This window comes from Pan paniscus, chromosome 10 (assembly GCF_029289425.2).
Source record: "Pan paniscus chromosome 10, NHGRI_mPanPan1-v2.0_pri, whole genome shotgun sequence".
Lineage (NCBI taxonomy): Eukaryota > Metazoa > Chordata > Mammalia > Primates > Hominidae > Pan > Pan paniscus.
Window position 1 is genome coordinate 36,792,310 of NC_073259.2, and position 18,618 is coordinate 36,810,927.

General features: G+C 47.2%; 1 protein-coding gene across 2 annotated transcripts; it reads left to right on the forward strand.

Annotated features, from left to right (window-relative positions):
- The first annotated feature begins 1,450 nt into the window (after nucleotides 1–1,450).
- DCTN2 (dynactin subunit 2) lies at nucleotides 1,451–18,489 on the forward strand. 2 transcript variants are annotated; one of them, XM_055095484.2, is made up of 15 exons: nucleotides 2,080–2,282; nucleotides 2,682–2,750; nucleotides 10,275–10,280; nucleotides 12,956–13,052; nucleotides 13,256–13,317; nucleotides 13,645–13,743; nucleotides 14,347–14,507; nucleotides 14,702–14,846; nucleotides 15,500–15,565; nucleotides 15,781–15,819; nucleotides 15,993–16,070; nucleotides 16,160–16,231; nucleotides 16,488–16,590; nucleotides 16,697–16,788; nucleotides 18,028–18,489. In XM_055095484.2, exons 1-15 carry the CDS (start codon nucleotides 2,118–2,120, stop codon nucleotides 18,112–18,114), a joined length of 1,341 nt encoding a protein of 446 aa, XP_054951459.1. In that variant the 5' UTR covers nucleotides 2,080–2,117; the 3' UTR covers nucleotides 18,115–18,489. The 2 variants fall into 2 exon arrangements, with proteins under 2 accessions (XP_003824905.1, XP_054951459.1); XM_003824857.4 differs by lacking the exons at nucleotides 2,080–2,282; nucleotides 10,275–10,280 and adding an exon at nucleotides 1,451–1,750.
- Nucleotides 18,490–18,618: the final 129 nt, after the last annotated feature.

Sequence of the window (18,618 nt, forward strand, 5' to 3'; positions counted from 1 at the left end):
ACCTCTAACCTACCTTGAATCTTAAGGGAACTGAAAGAAAAGAGTCCAACATAAGAAATGGGACAGGAAAGCTGTAGGACTATGGAGAAAGGGATAGAGGCTTGGGGAGGAGCCAGGAGAAAGAAAGACAACGAGTTCCGAACTCAGGAACTCTCTAGTCACTTGGTTTGGCACAATTTCTAAGTGTTGCAGCATCCTGCAAGCTCAGGAAACATCCTGGGAAACATCCCATCCTTGGGTCCCCAGGGGCTCCAAGGTGGCATCTTTAGTAAAGGGGTTTCAAAATGCCAGTCCATGGAGGGTCACTGGTCAGAGACAAAAGTTCACTGAGTATGCCCTCACCTCCAAAAGAACAATGGTGAGTTTTTTTTAATATAAAGATGGATTTGATAAGTTTCAAAGGACTATCTTTTATTCTGAGTGTGTCCTTCTTGCTTTTCTACCAAGTAATGATGGTGACAGTAAATAATAGGTTTTCTATTTGTAATATACTTACTTGATAAAATAAAAAGGCAAATCTTCAAGGTTTGTAGTTGTTTTAATTTTATTGAACGATGAAATTTAAAAGTCTGAGAACGGAAGGTAAGGTTGGTGAATAGGTACAAAAAATTAGAAAGTATAATAAGACCTACTATTTGATGGCACAATAGGGTGACTATAGTCAAGAATAACTCAACTGTACATTTTAAAATAATTTAAAGAGTGTAATTGGATTATTTGTAACTTAAAGGATAAATGCTTGAGAGGATGGATACCCTCTTCTCCATGATGTGCTTATTTCACATTGCATGCCTGTATCAAAATATCTCATGTGTCCCATAAATACATACACCTACTGTGTACCCACAAAATTGAACAAATTGAAAAATAAATAAAAGTCTGAGAACTATTAACGAAGTGGTTAAGAGCCCAGAGAGTGTTCAGACAGACATGGAGACACCACTTACCTATTTATGAACTTCAGATAGAATTGCCAGATTTGGAAAACAAAAAACAAAAACAGGATGCCCAGTTAAATGTGAATTTCAGATACTTAATTTTTGGGGGGTTAGTATACCCACACACCACACACCACACACACACACCTACTTATTATCTGAAATTCAAATTATCTGAAAGCCCTTACTTGAGAAGATTGCCTAACTTTTTCATTCCTAACATACACTACGCGTTTACTAAATTTTACTTCTTGTTTTTATTTTGTTTTTATAATACACAGTATCAAGCAAACTTCTTGTTTTTGAAACCCCGGCTGTGTCACAGTATGACTACCTGTATCATTTAATCTAGTCATTTTATTCCTGGGAGCCCCAAACAGGAATTATAAATGTTCTTTCACTGACTTGCTGTAAAAGTGAGAGAAAAGGCTGTATGAAATAGCTCCCCAAGGTTCGTTATTGTCGCTCCCCGCCCAAGCTCCAGTACACCAAAACTACACATCCCACAATCCTAGGCGGCGTCCCCTGGCCATTACCTCATTCCCTGGCCTCGTTCTCCCCAATCCCGGCCTCTCCACGGGTGTGGCAGCAGGGCTGTTCTCGCGACTTTTGCTTTACCCTTCTGCTGTGCTACTGCTGTCGCGAGACTTCCTGCTCATCTGCCGCTCCCTTTGCCGCCGCCTTAGCCCGGGACCCGAACCCAGCCTCTCCCCTACCCGAACACCGGCCCCGGCTCCACCGAGGCCCGGGTCCCCCAGCCCCGTCTCGCCGCCGCCATGGCGGACCCTAAATACGCCGACCTTCCCGGCATTGTGAGTACAGGACCGGCCCCGGCTCCCCAGGACCGCGCCCCCGACCTCCCAAGGACCCCCAACAGAAACCAGCCCGCGACCCCTCCCGCCTGCAGCCCATCCTCCGCCCAAGGGCTCCCGCCGCTCGTTCTCCGATCGGCCTCAGCACCCCCCGAACTCTTCTGACCCGACTGGGCCGGGCCGCCGGACGGCGCACCAGGCCCCCTTTCCGGCAGTCGCCGGTAGCTCGGCCCAGAAATCGACTCCGGGTACTGACCGCTTGTGCCTGAGTTTTTCCACCATCCGTGTCAACGCCTCCCATGTCCCCCCCAAATCTCTCCATAAGACCCCATCGCTACCCCAGACACACACACCAGACCACTTAACGATGGCCTTCATCCTGCCAAGGAAGAGGTTCTGCCATCTGGCAGAACCCTCTTGTGCCAGATGGGGAGCTCTATCCTTGAGGGAACCTATGCCCTCCCCCACCCCCCACTCCCATGACAATCCTGGCGTGTACCTTCCTTTTGTGCTGCCCTGCCTGCTTCTCAAGGTGAGGGTTGGGACACAGGACCTTGAGTACTAAGGTCCTGAGTCACTCTCAATCCTTGTGCCAGGGTGGTGGTGTACGGGGCCTAATTGGAGGATAGCCTTCACCTTCTTTGGCAATAGTGATTGCCAAGGACCTGCCCGCCTCTAGATTTAGGGTAACATCGTTGCTATCACTTACACTCACCGTTTACTGTCAGGTCCCAATTGTCTCCGCTGTCATCCCTACCCCTTGAGACATGGGAACTGACATACTGTTGACTCACGGGGCAGGTGGAGGAGAAAGGACAGAACCCTGGCATCACACCCCGCCTTCTCTGTTAGCTTATTCAAATGGAGTGGGGTAAGGGGTGTTGTTGGATGCTGGGTAGTGAGGTTGGGTGGTCACTGCTTCTACCTGCAGGCCAGGAATGAGCCAGATGTTTATGAAACCAGCGACCTACCTGAGGATGATCAAGCGGAGTTCGATGCGGTAAGAATGTGTGCTGCCACAGACTCCTCCGGACTCTGACCTTTCTCCCCTAGACAGGTCCTTCCCTTTCTCGGGGGAGCTACAGCAATAAGCGGGTATGCCAACCCCAGCCTGGGTGGTATATAGGTTGCAGGGCTTGCAAAGACCTTGCTGGGCTTGCAGCCACCAATGAGCAATGGCAGGAGGGAGAGTCAAGTCAGCGGAATTACAGCTAACAACATCTGTTTGCAAAGCCCTGATTCTTGGGCCTTTTAAATAAAATTGAAATATCTCAAAACAGGTTTGGAGCTAGTGACTTAGGCCCCTGGGTTCTAACCCATGGAAATGAATCATGAAGCCTGGGCACTTGTAATAAACTGCTACCAAGAACTAGACTTTGAAATATGGAGAAATACTTTTTCCATATGAATATCCAGTATCCATTGGGCAAGGAATTAAGAAAGTGATTCCAAGATTTTAGAGCAAAACAAATTTGAGAAAGAATGTAAATATTTCACATCAGCGGATGTGAGACTGTGGTTGCATTTTTAGATCCGAGAATTCTGAGGATGGAGTAATTAGGTACGGATACATTTTAACTGTGAGGGGAAACATTTAGTATGGTTTATTGAGTGTGTTCATTCTGTGGTTTTTTTGTGCAATGCAGAGGAAGAAATGTCTCTGCCCCCAATGAGCCCCAGACTAATGGGGAATTAGGATACATATAGGAAACATATAGAAGGAAAAAAAAATTGAGTGAATGGAAATCAACATAGTAAAAACTCTGTTTAAGTGCCAAGGGGTGTGTTTATAGGATGTGTTTTAGGTTCTATTATTTCTGAAGACAGCTGGGCTGGGATCACATTGATGATGTGAGTTCTCAGTAAAGATGTGTCCAAGAGTCATTGCAATATGCAGGCTCAGTATGCTTGTCTGTAAGTCCTGTGGCTATGTCTGTGGGGCTGGTTAATTCTGGGGAATGCTGACTGCTGGCTTACAATGTGTGGCTTGGCGTACTCACTTATTTCTTATTTGACTCCCCCATGTGGAAGTGGTTCTTACATTGTGGGAAACACCTTCTCTGTCCCTTCTCCCAGTGGTGTGTTCCTTGTGGCTTCTGTATTTGCTGGCATGCCAATTTATCCCCCAAGCTTGAGTATCTTGGAGATAATGCAGATGATGTTGTTGCTCAAGGACCTGGGTGTGCACCTGTCACTCCAAGAGGCATCTTATAGGAAGCTGCCTCTGTCCTCACAGAATAGGAGTGTATACAATCGGTTCTCTGTATTTATGGGTTCCAAACCCATGGATTCAACCAATCACAAATGGAAAATATTTTTTAAAAATAAAAAATAGGCCCAGTGCGGTGATTCATGCCTGTAATCCCAGCACTTTGGGAGGCTGAGGCAGGTGGATCATTTGAGGTCAGGAGTTTGAGACCCCGTCTCTACTAAAAAATATAAAAATTAGCAAGGCATGGTGGCGAGCGTTTATAGTACCAGCTACTATGGAGGCTGAGGCAGGAGAATTGCTTGAACCTGGGAGGTGGAGGTTGCAGTGAGCCGAGATTGCGCCACTGCACCCCAGCCTGGGTGACAGAGCAAGACTCCATCTCAAAAAAAAAAAAAAACCAGTACAACAATAAAAAAAAAAAAAAAATTTAAAAACACAATATAACAACTATTTACATAGCATTTACATTGTACTAGGTATTTTAAGTAATCTAGAGATGATTCAAAGTATACAGGAGGATGTAGGTAGGTTATATGCAGTTACTATGCCAATTTATATAGAAGATGGGAACATATGCAGATTTTGGTATCAAGGGAGGTCCTGGAACCAGTCTCCCACAGTTGCCAAGAGACAGCTGTATGCTGAGAACTTTACTGCACTACCACAGTTCAGACTTCAACTTAGGCCTAGGCTTCTGCCCTTCATGGTGAGATAATGAATAGAACGCAGTCCTTTTGTCGCTGTGATACAAACAGGTAGTTTCACAGTAATCCTCTTTCTAAACAAAAAAATATATATTGTCATTCCCTTTTGAAGATACTGGGATATCTCTTAATAAAAAGGAGATGACACCCATTCCAGGTGTGGAAGAACCTGACTGTGCAGCTCTGATTGGCTGTTTCTCCCCCAGAGCCTGAACAGCCTATTTTAGTAGCATCTAGTGGGGTGGCTGATGAGGAGAGGATACTGTGAGTGTTCATTTCCTGTGGCATGTTGCCCAGGATGCCAGTATAGAAGTGCATATGAGCTGAATGGCAAATACAAGAAGAGCTGAACTGTTTCTGTCACCTAAGGCTCAGCTAAGTGACTCTCTGTCACTAGGGAGGAATGGGGTGGGCAGACCTTCAGCCGCTTCAGGGGCCCAAAGAGCCAAGATGTTTCCTGATGTCAGCTAATGTCTCTGGCCCCCGCATGTCCCTATGGGGCTTGCAGCTTTTGGGAAGTCAGCTGAGTAATGGCTCTGCCGCTGCTTTTAATACTGACGTAAATATGCAATTTGAGGAGCAGTGAATTGTATGCTTAGATAATCTAGAAATGTCATGTCCGTGAGGCCTGGGATCTCACCAGCAGCCTGTCTGTTTCCTGCCTACCTGCCCAAGACCTAGTACAAGTGACAGTGCACATGACCTGTCTTGTGGCTGAACCATGAGATTTTCAGTCACCTTCTTTTTTTTTTTTTTTTTTTTTTTTTGAGACGGAGTCTCACTCTGTCGCCCAGGCTGGAGTGCAGTGGCGTGATCTTGGCTCACTGCAAGCTCCACCTCCTGGGTTCACGCCATTCTCCTGCCTTAGCCTCCCGAGTAGCTGGGACTGTAGGCGCCCACCACCACACCCGGCTAATTTTCTTGTATTTTTAGTAGAGACGGGGTTTCATGTGTTAGCCAGGATGGTCTCGATCTCCTGACCTCGTGATCCGCCTGTCTTGGCCTCCCAAAGTGCTGGGATTACAGATGTGAGCCACCATGCCCAGCCTCAGTCACCTTCTTAACCCCTGACAACAGCATTCTCCGCCTTAATCTTCAGTTTATTTTCAACTTTAATTTTATCAGTTTTTAAAGTAGGTAATGTATGCACAGGGAACAGAGGATTCAAGGGTAAGTAGTGAAAAATCTGCCTCCCACCTCTGCCTACCACCACTCAGTTCTCTTCCCTAGAGACAACCAATATGGATAGACTCTTGTGGAACCTTTCAGGGGGTCTCCAGATTTCTTTTTGGTTTTTGAGACAGAGTCTCACTCTTTCCCCCAGGCTGGAGTGCAGTGGCACAATCTTGTCTCACTGCAACCTTTGCCTCCCTGGTTCAAGCGATTCTCCTGCCTCAGCCTTCCAAGTAGCTGGAATTACAGGCATGTGCCACGACACCTGGCTAATTTTCTTTATTTTTAGTAGAGATGGGGTTTCACCATGTTGGCCAGGTTGGTCTCGAACTCCTGGCCTCAAGTGATCCATCCATCTTGGCCTCCCAAAGTGCTGGGATTACAGGCATGAGCTACCACGCCAGCCGGGTCTCCAGATTTCTGTCTAAAGGAATAGTCAAGTTGTGTTGACCCTCATTGCTCCATAACTTTCTTCCTGTGATTCCTCCACTGTGGAAGAAATTGGGCTACTAAAGGAAAAATGTCCTCAAACATCCCTTAAAGATTTAAATTGCTAATTTAACTTAAACATAAACATTTTCCGATTCCCATAGTGGGGAGGATGAGGGAGGAAAGCATAAAAGATTTAAATTTTGCTACAGATGATCGTGAATTTTTTTTTTTTTTTTTGAGACGGAGTTTCACTCTTTTTGCCCAGGCTGGAGTGCAATGGCGTGATCTCAGCTCACTGTAACCTCCACCTCCCGAGTTCAAGAGATTCTCCTGCCTCAGCCTCCTGAGTAGCTGGAATTACAGGTGTCCATCACCACACCCGGCTAATTTTTTGTATTTCTAGTAGAGACAGGGTTTCACCATGTTGGCTAGGCTGGTCTCAAACCCCTGACCTCAGGTGATCCACTCACCTAGGCCTCCCAGAGTGCTGGGATTACAAGCATGAGCCACTGTGCCTGGCCAATCCTGATTTTTCTACTATCCCTTTAAAACAATTTTAGCAGGAAGTAAAATCTTCTAAAACAGGAATGGACCAGGAAAGTGCACGGGCTGTAGCCCTTTCCTCCTCAATCTGGGAAGATCTCTTTGCACTTCAGACACTCCCAGGTTAATTGGGGCAATAGGCTTGCTTGGAGATTTTTCCTAAAATGTTTGGAAAACTAATTCCCAAATAGAATTCCACCCACACACACACCCCGACCCTAACCCCTGGGCCCACAGCCTGCCTTGGGTCAGTGAGGCTTTCTGCTCATGGCTTTTGAACTGCTGGAATAAGGGAAGTAAATTAAGAAAAACCTCATTAGAAACAATTTAGCTTCTCTCTTTATGGCATAACTACCCCCAGTAAAAGGGGAAAAAATGACCTAGCCATAGTTTGATGGGGCCCTGGCAGAGGCTTCATTTCTCCAAAAGGTAGATATTACTGGACACTCCTGAGATGAGAAACAGTACTTCCTTACAGTTTAGAAGATCCTGGAGTATGCTTGATTGTGTTCATTGACTGTTGGCGCACTTGAACTTACCTGAGTTTTTCCTAATGCTTCCCCCATCCTCCCTCCTCACCACCTTGCCTGGACACTAGTTTGCACAAGTAAGACCATTCAATGCTTCTTCTCTGCATGTTTTTTTCATCTGCCATCTCGCATGCAATGCTCTGCCACTGTGCTATTGTTGTAGCTAATCGTTTTAAATTCCAGTGAGTCCCTGGCTGGGTCACTGAGGGGCCTGCTGGCCTTATGTTTAAAGATCATTAATCAAGGGTTAGAAACAGCTATGATCCATGAATCATTGTCTCTTCCCCTTGTGAGGTCTGCAGAGTAAAACTGTCCAATGGAGGATGGGATAGAAGCATGGAGGCTTTAAATGTTTTTGAACATGAGGCATTTAGGGGCTGGAGTTAGAAGGCAGTTTCCTTTCTCCTCCTCAGATTAAGATCAAATGAAGATTTTTTTATGGAATGACTTTTAGCTATTCTAGAGAAGGATAGAGAACAAAAGGGATGACAGCCACAGTCCTCAGTTCTTGGCTGTACGTGGATTATCTCTGGGAAAAACTCATTTTAATATTCCCCTATGCTAGGTCTTTAGAGAAATGTAAATGGGATGAGAAGGAGGTTTATATGCAATTGTAAGATAATAACTTGGATTATTTGTGCTTTTGTGAGTCTTTCTGTTTCTGCACCCCTCCTTTTGAAATGGATGGATGGTCAGCAATATATTGATCCATCCCGGACAGTTTTACTCTACAGCTCTGTCCATCTTCCTTGTCATCATGGTTTTGAAGTACCCTGGCTGCAGTGTTGGCATACAGCCTGAATAGGCTCAGAGAGTAGCAGTGGCCACTTTCCCTGTCTGATTTAGAACCTCAGATCTTGCCCTCTGAGGCACAGCCACTTAGCCAAACAGCCCTGGGGGGTCTGGGAGTCCCTTAGTGAAAGAGACTGGGAGTCACGTACTAGGTAAGCTGGCACCCGGGGCCAGGGCACTTGAAATCTTCCAATCAAGGTGACTAGTACTACTCCAGGTTATGCAGGAATCATGCCTAAAATCTCATCATCCTTCAACCCACCCATAGGACAGACCTGGAGGTGGTATATACTATCTGCAAACTAATATACCACTTTTCCTTTTATTTGATTTTCTGTCCTCCCTATTCTGCCCAATCCGCATGGTTTGAACTTGAGCTTATGGCCCATTGTCTTCTTTCTCTCCTTGAGTTTCTCCCAAGCTGGTTTCAGCTTGGTGGGACAAATCAGAGAAAGGTATAGTGTGTGTACTTCTCCTTTGTGTTTGCATGTTTGCACTTATGGGTGCTTACACCCACTCTATGCAGAGACATCCCAGCCTCGACCACAGGATCTGGAGCCACCTCTACCCTGAGCTGAAAGAGGAATTTTTTTTTTTTTTTTGAGACAGTCTCACTCTGTCACCCAGGCTGGAGTGCAGTGGCATGATCTCAGCTCACTGCAACCTCCGCCTGCCGGGTTCAACTGCAACCTCCACCTCCCGGGTTCAAATGATTCTCCTGCCTCAGCCTCCCGAGTAGCTGGGATTACAGGCGCCCACCACCATGCCTGGCTAATTTTGTATTTTTAGTAGAGATGGGGTTTCACCATGGTGGCCAGGCTGGTCTCGAACTCCTGACCTCAAGTGATCCACCCACCTCGCCCTCCCAAAGTGCTGGGATTACAGATGTGAGACACCGTGCCTGGTGGAAAGAGGAATCTTGGCTGGGACCCTAGCATCGTCTAGGGAACAGAGAGGTTGTGATTAAGAGGTATCTGGATGAAATCTTGGTGAAAGGAAGCACTTGTTTTTAATCCCACCATGGTTTTTCATATGCACACAACCATCCTCAACCTTCCACACTTCCATCTGCCCATCAGCAGAGCTCCTAGAAAGGCAGGGCATACCACTGGATATCCCCTCCTGGCAGTTCTAAACCAGCCTTGCCCGGAAGTGGGAGCCTTATCTATGTGGCCCAGACTCAAATAAGGCCTCTTGGAAATACTCTCACCCTTCCCCTTTGTCTACCCTCCAACCCCTGTGAATCTTGTGAACAGAGGGTTGAAGAAACATGTTCTGCACATGTGCTAGTAGCTGTGAATCTTGGTGTCCCCTGGACCCTCTGTGTAAGTACATCATGGCAGAATTGCTCTAGATCCTTCGGAGCTGCAGGGTGAGTTACCAGCCACTCAAGGTGGAGGCAAACATGCCAGGCTGCACAAGGGACCAGGAGCAGCTCTGCCTCTTCCCTTGCAGGAGGAAATGAGAATGGGGCTATACTTAGGTACTTCATCATTCCTTTAACTCACCATCTGTACCTGACATATTTTGTTTTGTCTCACCTAAAGTCATATCAGACTTCCTACCTGATCACTCTCATTGTGACTGATTCTGCCATCCAAATGTCTAATTTTTCATAGCTAGAGAAACTAAGAGACAGGAAGACAAGGGCCATGAACTAAGAAGGGGAACTCCTCTCCTGAGAATTATTGACCCTCTATCAGCTACAAGTCTAAGAATTTCTAACTTCTGCTTCATCTTCTACCATTTCTAATAGCTTCCCCACCACCTCAGCCTTCTCTCCCCAGTTTCTTATTCCATGCCACTGGCTTGTAACATCTAACTCCTAGTTTTCAGATGATCCTAAACTGCTGCTGTTAATGGCAAAGCTTCATGACATCCTCACCACCAGAGGGAAAAGGGTCTCATGCTCTTCTTTCTCTTGGAGTATATGGTGACCCCAGCTGAAATTTCTTGGCCCCTAAATTTCGCTAGGCTCCCCTGGGGCCCTGTGATGCAGTGTGTTGGAAGACTGTCATGTAGTGCATGTGACAATTTGCTAATAACAATTTTGTCTTTTTTTTCCCTCCCTCATCCCCATTCTCCCACTCCCTTTCCTTTAACTCTTTTGATTTTCTCACCTCTGGGGAAACCACAAGGAGCTGGTAAGAAGCCTGACGTTTCATCTGCTTTTTAACGGGGTGTGCTATGATGAGCAGTTGTTTCTCTGTCCTTTAGACTCTACTAAATCTTTCATTCCTCTATTCAGTCCCACACCCAGCCTTTTCCTATCTCACAAGTCACTGTAATTATACTGCCCCCAACTCATGCCCCAGATCTTCAAGACACTGCTGGAGTAGGTGCTACTGGAGGACTAGAGTGTGCTCCTGGGCCACAGCCTTGGAGAGGCTCCAGAGGATGCCAGCGCCAGGTAGCCCAACTGGCCCAGGACACTCTCCCACAGCAGGAATGAAAATGCTCTCTGTCCCTGTGACTGTCCAGAACCTCTGAGACTCACCGTCTATGTGTTGACCCTCTTCTACTCCCCGCTTTCCCTACTTAGGAACGTAAATAAGAAAGTAGGTTTCCATCTGCATAGTGCCCGCCCATAATAAGGGCTTAACAAATGGTAGCTATGATTAATTTTTTTCCTGGGTCTGTAGGTTATGCCTCCCATTCCTCTTTTTTAAGAGGATTAAACAAAAGAGGATGGGTGGGATTGGCCTGGATTGGGGCTTTCACAGGGAGAAGTGGCATATTCCTGAGTATGAACTTCAGAGAAGATGGTTGTCTATCCTTAGCCTGAGCCCTTCCCAGTTGATAAGAGGCCAGAGATCACACAGCTATTAGATGGGTGGGTGTTCTGGCCGTAACATTTCAGAACAGGTTAAAGAGATAATCATTTGGGACTCAAATGTCTCTCCCCCCGGGCACTTGCTTATGGGACATTGAGTCCTTTTGTTTTCCCTTGATCTATAGCTCTTACCCCTCTGCCCAGTAATTCCCTGAGGAAGAGGTAAAGATCAAAGTTGATACTTTGTCCTTTCCTTCTTTCTTCCCTTATTTTTAAAGCTGTCACCCACACTGATTCCTGCTCTAATAGCAGAGCAGAGATGAAGGAAGGAGCTTCCTTCTATCTGCTTTTCTTTCTCAATGATGTCCCACCATGTCCCCCTCACACCCTCTCCCCACATACCTACACACAGGCGGAGATTCTCAGTCCTGGCTGTAGGTTAGAATCACCTGGATATCTGGCCCTACCCCAGAATAATTCATTAGAATCTCTAGAAGTGGGCCCAGGCCTTTTTTTTTTTTTTTTTTTTTTCTTTTCTCTCTCTCTTTTTCTTTTTTTGAGACAGGGTCTCACTCTGTTGCCCAGGCTGGAGTGCAGTGGCATGATCTCTGCTCACTGCATCCTCCACCTGCCAGGCTCAAGTGACCCTTCCACCTCAGCCTCCTGAGTAGCTGGGACCACAGGCACGTGCCACAATACCCAGCTATTTTATATTTTTTGTAGAGTTGGGGTTTCCCTATGTTGCCCAGGCTGGTCTTGAACTCCTGAGATCCACCCGCCTTGGCCGAACTTTGGGAGGCCGAGGTGGGTGGATCACTTGGAATTAGGATCCTCCCAAAGTGCTGGGACTACAGACAGGCTTGAGCCACCATTGCCCGGCTGTCTATTTAAAAAAAAAAAAAAATTCTAAGTGATTCTAACATGCAGCCTGGGGTGAGAACCATTATTCTAGGTGAAAGAAGGAAGGCTCATTTTGCCTTCCTCCCATAGAAGGTAGAGATGTCATCCCCAACAGAAAAGGACTCCTGGGTCTCCCTCCTACTTCCGTCAGTACTCTGTTGGGAGCTGTCAGGCTTCTGACAATTGAAAAAGGGACATGCAGTCAGGAGTGCTTGGTGCAGTCTTGGTGTTGTCACTGGAATCTGAACAGCATGTAGATATCTAGTAAGGAGGGAACCTCTCTGCTTCAGTTTCTAGGGTGAAGTCTCTTTCACCGCCTACTTGTGTCCCCTGTTTTTGGAAGAGCTACAGTGCTTAAAGCATAGCAGAGGAGTCAGGGAGAAAAATCAGGTGCAGCAGCATCTCTGAAGAGATGCTGGGTTATCTCCATTTCAGAGCTTACATGTGGCTCTTGCCCATGGATACTCTTGGCAAGCAGATATTGCCTATGTTTGTTGCTTCTAAGATGTCCCATAAAGATAATCCAGTAAGCCCTTGCCCCTTCTCCCTGTCCCTGAGTTCGCTGGCCTCATGGCAGCCTGGAAATCAGGCTTCTGGTCAGGCCCTCTGTTGGCCTTCTTTTTGTACTAAGAGCTTGTGTCTTACCTTTAACAGGTTTAAAGTCCTAATATTCACACTCAGTGTTAGTGGCCTGATTATCTGCCTTCCCTCCTCTTTCCTTCTAGCAAGGATGGGAGGTTAGCATTAAAATGGACTTGCTCAGCGGGCAAGATTTACTTTTGGGAGGGGGAGGTTAAAAGAGGTCAGGTTGGTTTCTTGCCTTGAGTGCATGGTGTGTGCCAGACAACTGGGAGGGGTAGCATGGGGGGATGGGAAGGCTTATGTACAGAGAGGGTGGGGAGGTTATGCTCCCTCTGCTCCCAGTTGAATGAGGGTGTTAATATTTATACAACTGAGGCTCCAAATTTACCAGGAAGCTTCAGTTTCCTAGGTTAAGCCTGGGTAGGCACCTTGGAATAGAGCCACCCTTCTTTCCTCTTGGACAAGTAGGGCCCAGTCACCTAATGGTTTGGGGATTTTGTGGGGTAGAGTAAGTTCTAGAGTGGGAATGAGTGTGTCCCTGGCCTAAACTACCTGTTCTTGCAGGAGGAGCTGACAAGCACAAGTGTGGAACACATCATTGTCAATCCTAATGCTGCCTATGACAAGTTCAAGGACAAGAGAGTGGGGACAAAGGGACTTGGTGAGACTGGGCTGGAAGCTGGGTGGGGGGAAGACTGGAGGATAAGCATGAGAAGTGGTTTCCTGTCCTAAAGTCTTAGCGAGTTGCGCTTGGGGGAAGGGGTCCCTCATGGAGATATTTTATGGAAGCCCTCACAGTCACCTGAGACCATGACTGCCTTGGGCCTAGATCAGGCCCTCAGTTCCATCTTCTTTTCTTGGCAGATTTCTCAGATCGTATTGGAAAAACCAAGAGGACAGGATATGAATCTGGAGAATATGAGATGGTTTGTTGTGTGTGTGTGTGTTGATGGGAATGGTGTAGTGACCCTATCTAGCAGACATGTGGTAGGGAGATCAAGGGATACAGGCGGGATTCTGTTCCTCCTCTGTTCCTGAGGAAGCAGCAGGATGCAGCCAGGGAAACTCTGCCCTACTGCTGTTTGTTCTGGAGAGCCTCCAGCCCTCTAGCTGTCCTCAGTTCTTTGGTACTAGGGTGTTGTGGATTCTCAATTGGATATGATACCTTTATGACTTAGGCCCAGGGTGTGGATGAATTCTTGAGGCTCCCTGTAATGAGACACATAACATTACCCTCTGTGCTTGCTCTCTAGCTTGGAGAGGGTCTGGGAGTGAAGGAGACACCCCAGCAAAAGTACCAGCGCCTACTGCATGAGGTCCAAGAGCTGACAACTGAAGTTGAAAAAATCAAGGTAACTACAAACTCTCTTCTCCCTTCTCTGCTGTGACTTACACAGTAGAGGAAGACCTCAAGCAAGAAGAGAAAGATTCCCTGCCTGGCTGGGTGCGGTGGCTCACGCCTATAATCCTACCACTTTGGGAGGCCGAGGCAGGCGGATCACCTGAGGTCAGGAGTTCAAGACCAGCCAGGCCAACATGATGAAACCCCATCTGTACTAAAAAAATACAAAAACTTAGCCAGGTGTGGTGGTGCATGCCTGTAATCCCAGCTACTCGGGAGGCTAAGGCAGGAGAATTGCTTGAACTCGGAGGCGGAGGTTGCAGTGAGCCCAGATCATGCCACTGCACTCCAACCTGGGTGACAGAGCGAGACTCCATCTCAAAAAATGAAAGAAAGAAAGATTCCTTAAGCTCCTGGATAAAGGGGCTAAGGTTTCCAGAGTTTACAAATATGCATCCATCTGTATGCAGTGCTACATACAGGTGGGCAGTCTGTCATGCTGAAAACCATCCCAGTGACCTCCAGCTACAACTACCTTTAAAGGGCTTGACCTATTTTTTTGCTTCTTGATTCATTCTTGCCATCCCCCAATTTCTACCTTTTTTCATACTAGACGACAGTGAAGGAGTCAGCCACAGAGGAGAAGCTGACCCCTGTGTTGCTGGCTAAACAGCTGGCAGCCCTGAAGCAGCAGCTGGTTGCTTCCCACCTGGAGAAGCTGCTGGGACCAGATGCTGCAATCAACCTTACCGACCCCGATGGCGCCCTGGCTAAGTGGGTACCCTACTTTGTTGAAAAATCATTGCTGATTGGGGTTGTGGATGGACTCAGCCAGCTACTGACAGGGGTGCTAAGTGGCAGAGAAGTGGCTTAGATGTTTCTTAATGCTGATTATGAGGCAAAAGTGAGGGAGAGTGACTGGCCCTTCTCCTTCCAGTCATGGTATTATTACTCGGTCTCCTAACTAGGCGCCTACTACTGCAGCTGGAAGCAACAAAGAACAGCAAAGGGGGATCAGGGGGAAAAACCACTGGGACCCCCCCAGATAGCAGCCTTGTCACTTATGAACTACATTCTCGGCCTGAGCAGGACAAGTTCTCTCAAGCTGCCAAAGTAAGTGTGGATACAGTGTTGGTTGGGAAGCCAAGGGGAGATGTGACCCTAGAGATTTTCCTGCCTCTCTCCAAGGAGAGGGTGCTGGGAAGGCTTCTGATTCCTCTGATTCCTCTTGATTGATTCCTCTTTTGATTCCTGATTCGTTGTTCTCTATGTTTCTTTCTTTTTTTTTTTTTTTTTTTTGAGACGGAGTCTTGCACTGTTTCCCAGGCTGGAGTGCAGTGGCGCAATCTTGGCTCACTGCAAGCTCCGCCTCCCGGGTTCACGCCATTCTCCTGCCTCAGCCTCCTGAGTAGCTGGGACTACAGGCGCCCGCCACCACGCCCGGCTCATTTTTTGTATTTTTGGTAGAGATGGGGTTTCACCGTGTTAGCCAGAATGGTCTCGATCTCCTGACCTCGTGATCCGCCCGCCTCGGCCTCCCAAAGTGCTGGGATTACAGGCGTGAGCCACCGCGCCCGACCTCATTCTCTATGTTTCCCTCGCCCATCTACCTTTGGTTAGGATTTTAAGATTGTGGCTAGGTATGTATTCCAGGGAAAGGAATCCCTTGGGGTGGTGAGTGGCAGGCAGAGTAGAGCAGGATCGTATTCCTCCCATTGCAGCAGCAGGGAAGCAGATGGCAAATCTCACCTCCTTCCTCCCACTAGGTCGCAGAACTTGAAAAGCGCCTGACAGAGCTGGAGACAGCTGTACGTTGTGATCAGGATGCTCAGGTCAGGTGTTCTCCTGTACATAATCTGAGCCTTAGATCCTGCAACTCTAGGCCTTAAGGTCTACAACATTCCACATAAGCCTGGGAGGAGTCATCAAAGGGCTTCAGTTACAGGGATCAGCTAGTGGGTTCCCAGCTAGAACCAGGAAAGATGGGAGAAGACGATAATCATGGAGATATAAGGACCACTCACTTCTTCCCTCCCTTTCCCACCAGAATCCCCTTTCTGCAGGTCTACAGGGAGCCTGTCTCATGGTGAGTTTGGAAGAAACTGGAGTGTTTGGATCACAGAGGGGATAGTTGGGATTGGGTTTGCTTTGAGGATTATTTTTGAGTTTGTAGCTATATATTAATTTAGTGGAATATGGGAGGCCTCTTGCTAGTCTGCCTTTCCTCTTCATGATGCTTGTCCCAACTTCCATCCCCAGGAGACTGTAGAGCTGTTGCAAGCAAAGGTGAGCGCCCTAGACCTTGCAGTTTTGGATCAAGTGGAGGCTCGGCTACAGGTATTAAATGGAGGGAAAATTAAATTATGCATAGCTTGGGACTTTGGAAGCCCTGGATGCCCTATCAACCTTAAAATCTGTGTTTTCAGAGTGTCCTGGGAAAGGTGAACGAGATTGCCAAGCATAAAGCCTCTGTAGAAGATGCAGATACACAAAGCAAGGTCAGGAAGACACCTTCCCCATCTCCTTTCCACTCCCTCAGGTTCTCCGAGTGGCAGTGTCAAAGCATGAGAACACACTGACTCCTCAGGTCCCCATCTTCATAAGCTCTTATGAAGAGCTTATCAGCTTGGAAAGTCAGGGCACTGCTTCCCTCTGCCCACTTGATCCTTTCCCCCATTACGGTGAAGTAGCAGTCTGTACATACTGACCTGGCTGCCTCAGCCATCCCCTCTGGGCCCTATTGTGTCCCTTCAGGTGCACCAGCTATATGAAACTATACAGCGCTGGAGCCCCATTGCCTCCACCCTCCCTGAGCTGGTGCAGAGACTTGTCACCATCAAGCAGCTGCACGAGCAAGGTGGGAGGCCAGCTGCCAGGAGTGCTAAGAGAAGTTGAAAAATGGGCAACTTTTGGTCCCCTCCCTTATCTTGGATTCAAGTCTCAACCATACTTTTCTTTTGTAGCCATGCAGTTTGGTCAGCTCCTGACACACTTGGATACCACCCAGCAGATGATTGCTAATTCCTTGAAGGACAATACCACCCTCTTGACCCAGGTGTGTGCCCCTTTGTTGATCTGTCCTCCTTTCTCCAGCATGTGCAAACTAGGTTCTCCAGTGTTATAGGGTTCTGCCTTAGCCTATTTTGTAGCATGGTGTTGTGGCAGGGGGTTGGTCTGGAGTCTCCATCCTGCTTTCAATGTGAAGGCCCTTTGACAACTTATTTAACCTATGAACCTCCATCTTTCCATCTGGGAAATTATACCTCCCTCAGAGTTATGTAGATGAGGTGAAATAATATGGGCAAATTGTTAGGGGCTAGTGAACATGTTTTCTTATAAAACCCCACTCTTTCCCTTTGTCATCTCAACTTTACTCTCCCTGATAAGCACAGTACACTGGAAGGAATCCGGGCTTTGAAGTCAGAAGCAGGCCCTAATCTCGTTCTGTCGCTTCCTTTCTGGCCCTGGACAATGAGCCTCACCTAGTTCCTTCATTCTTTTAGTAATGCCTGGCACACAGCAAGTCCACAATTTCTTATTGTTTTTTATTTTTAAGACAGAGTCTCACTCTGTTGCCCAGGCTGGAGTGCAGTGGTGTGATCTCAGCTCACTGCAGCCTCCACCTCCCAGGCTCAAGCGATTCTCATGCCTCAACCTATTGAGTAGCTGGGATTACAGGCACGCACCACCACACCTAATTTTTTTTTTTAGTAGAGACGGGGTTTCACCATGTTGTCCAGGGTGGTCTCAAACTCCTGACCTCAAGTGATCCCACCCATCTCGGCCTCCCAAAGTGCTGAGATTACAGGCGTGAGCCACTGCACCTGGCCGCAAGTCCCAATTTCTGTTGGAGGCACTGTTCTCAGTGCTGGAAGGAGCATTAAAGTCGAGAGACCAGCATCAATCACAGGATCACTGAGATAAATGAAAAAATATATAAAGGACTTAGAATAATATCCTTTTCCTCCAGAGCAGTTTTCTAACATTTTGAACCAGTGAAACCCTCATTTCAACAAAATCTTATTTAGCTCTCATTACATAAAACAGATTTTAAAAAACTGTTCTGGCTGAAGTCAGGATGGGAATTCTTGAGTCCTGCCTGCTTGGGCTCACCCCAAGCATGGTCTATGTACTCTAAGGGTAGCTTGAAAATTGGTGCTATAAACATCCCCCCTCTGTGGCCCACAAATTGTGCTTCCATTTCTTGTCTTTTCTCTCAGAGAATTCCTTCAGGTCCTCATCCAGTTAAGCAACTGGACCTGACAAAGAGTAAAACCTCTCTACCACTTTGTAGGTGCAGACAACCATGCGTGAAAACCTGGCCACAGTTGAGGGGAACTTTGCCAGCATTGATGAACGGATGAAGAAGCTGGGAAAGTGAGCACATTTGGGAGCTGGAGAACAGGGGTTATCCCTACCCCTGTGAACTCTGTTAACAGCTTACATAGGGTTTCCCCTTTACTATAACTCTAGCATCCCCATCCCATTTGACACTGGGGGCAAGGGTTCTTCTTGCATGTGGGGTTTATACCCCTCCCCTGATGAATACAGAGTGGTAGCTAGGGGTTGGTTATCAGAAGGTGGTCTCCCCTCAGGCCTGGGGGATAAGGACGTGGGCCCAGCCACATGCCAGCTCATGTCCAATACTGCTTTGCCTGGTGTGGGGAAGGATTGGGTCTTGTCCTCCAACACAGCTTCTGTGGCTGACTGTAATACTGTACAACTGTTTCTGACCATTAAATGCTGTTGTACTGTGTGTGGCCTCTGCTGTGTTTCCTGGGGAGGAAGCAGCACTAGGACATAGATATTCATTCGTCATAACAGGCAATCTAAGCCACTCTATACTACAAGAGATGGATTTAAATTGTAACCTGTTCTTACCAAA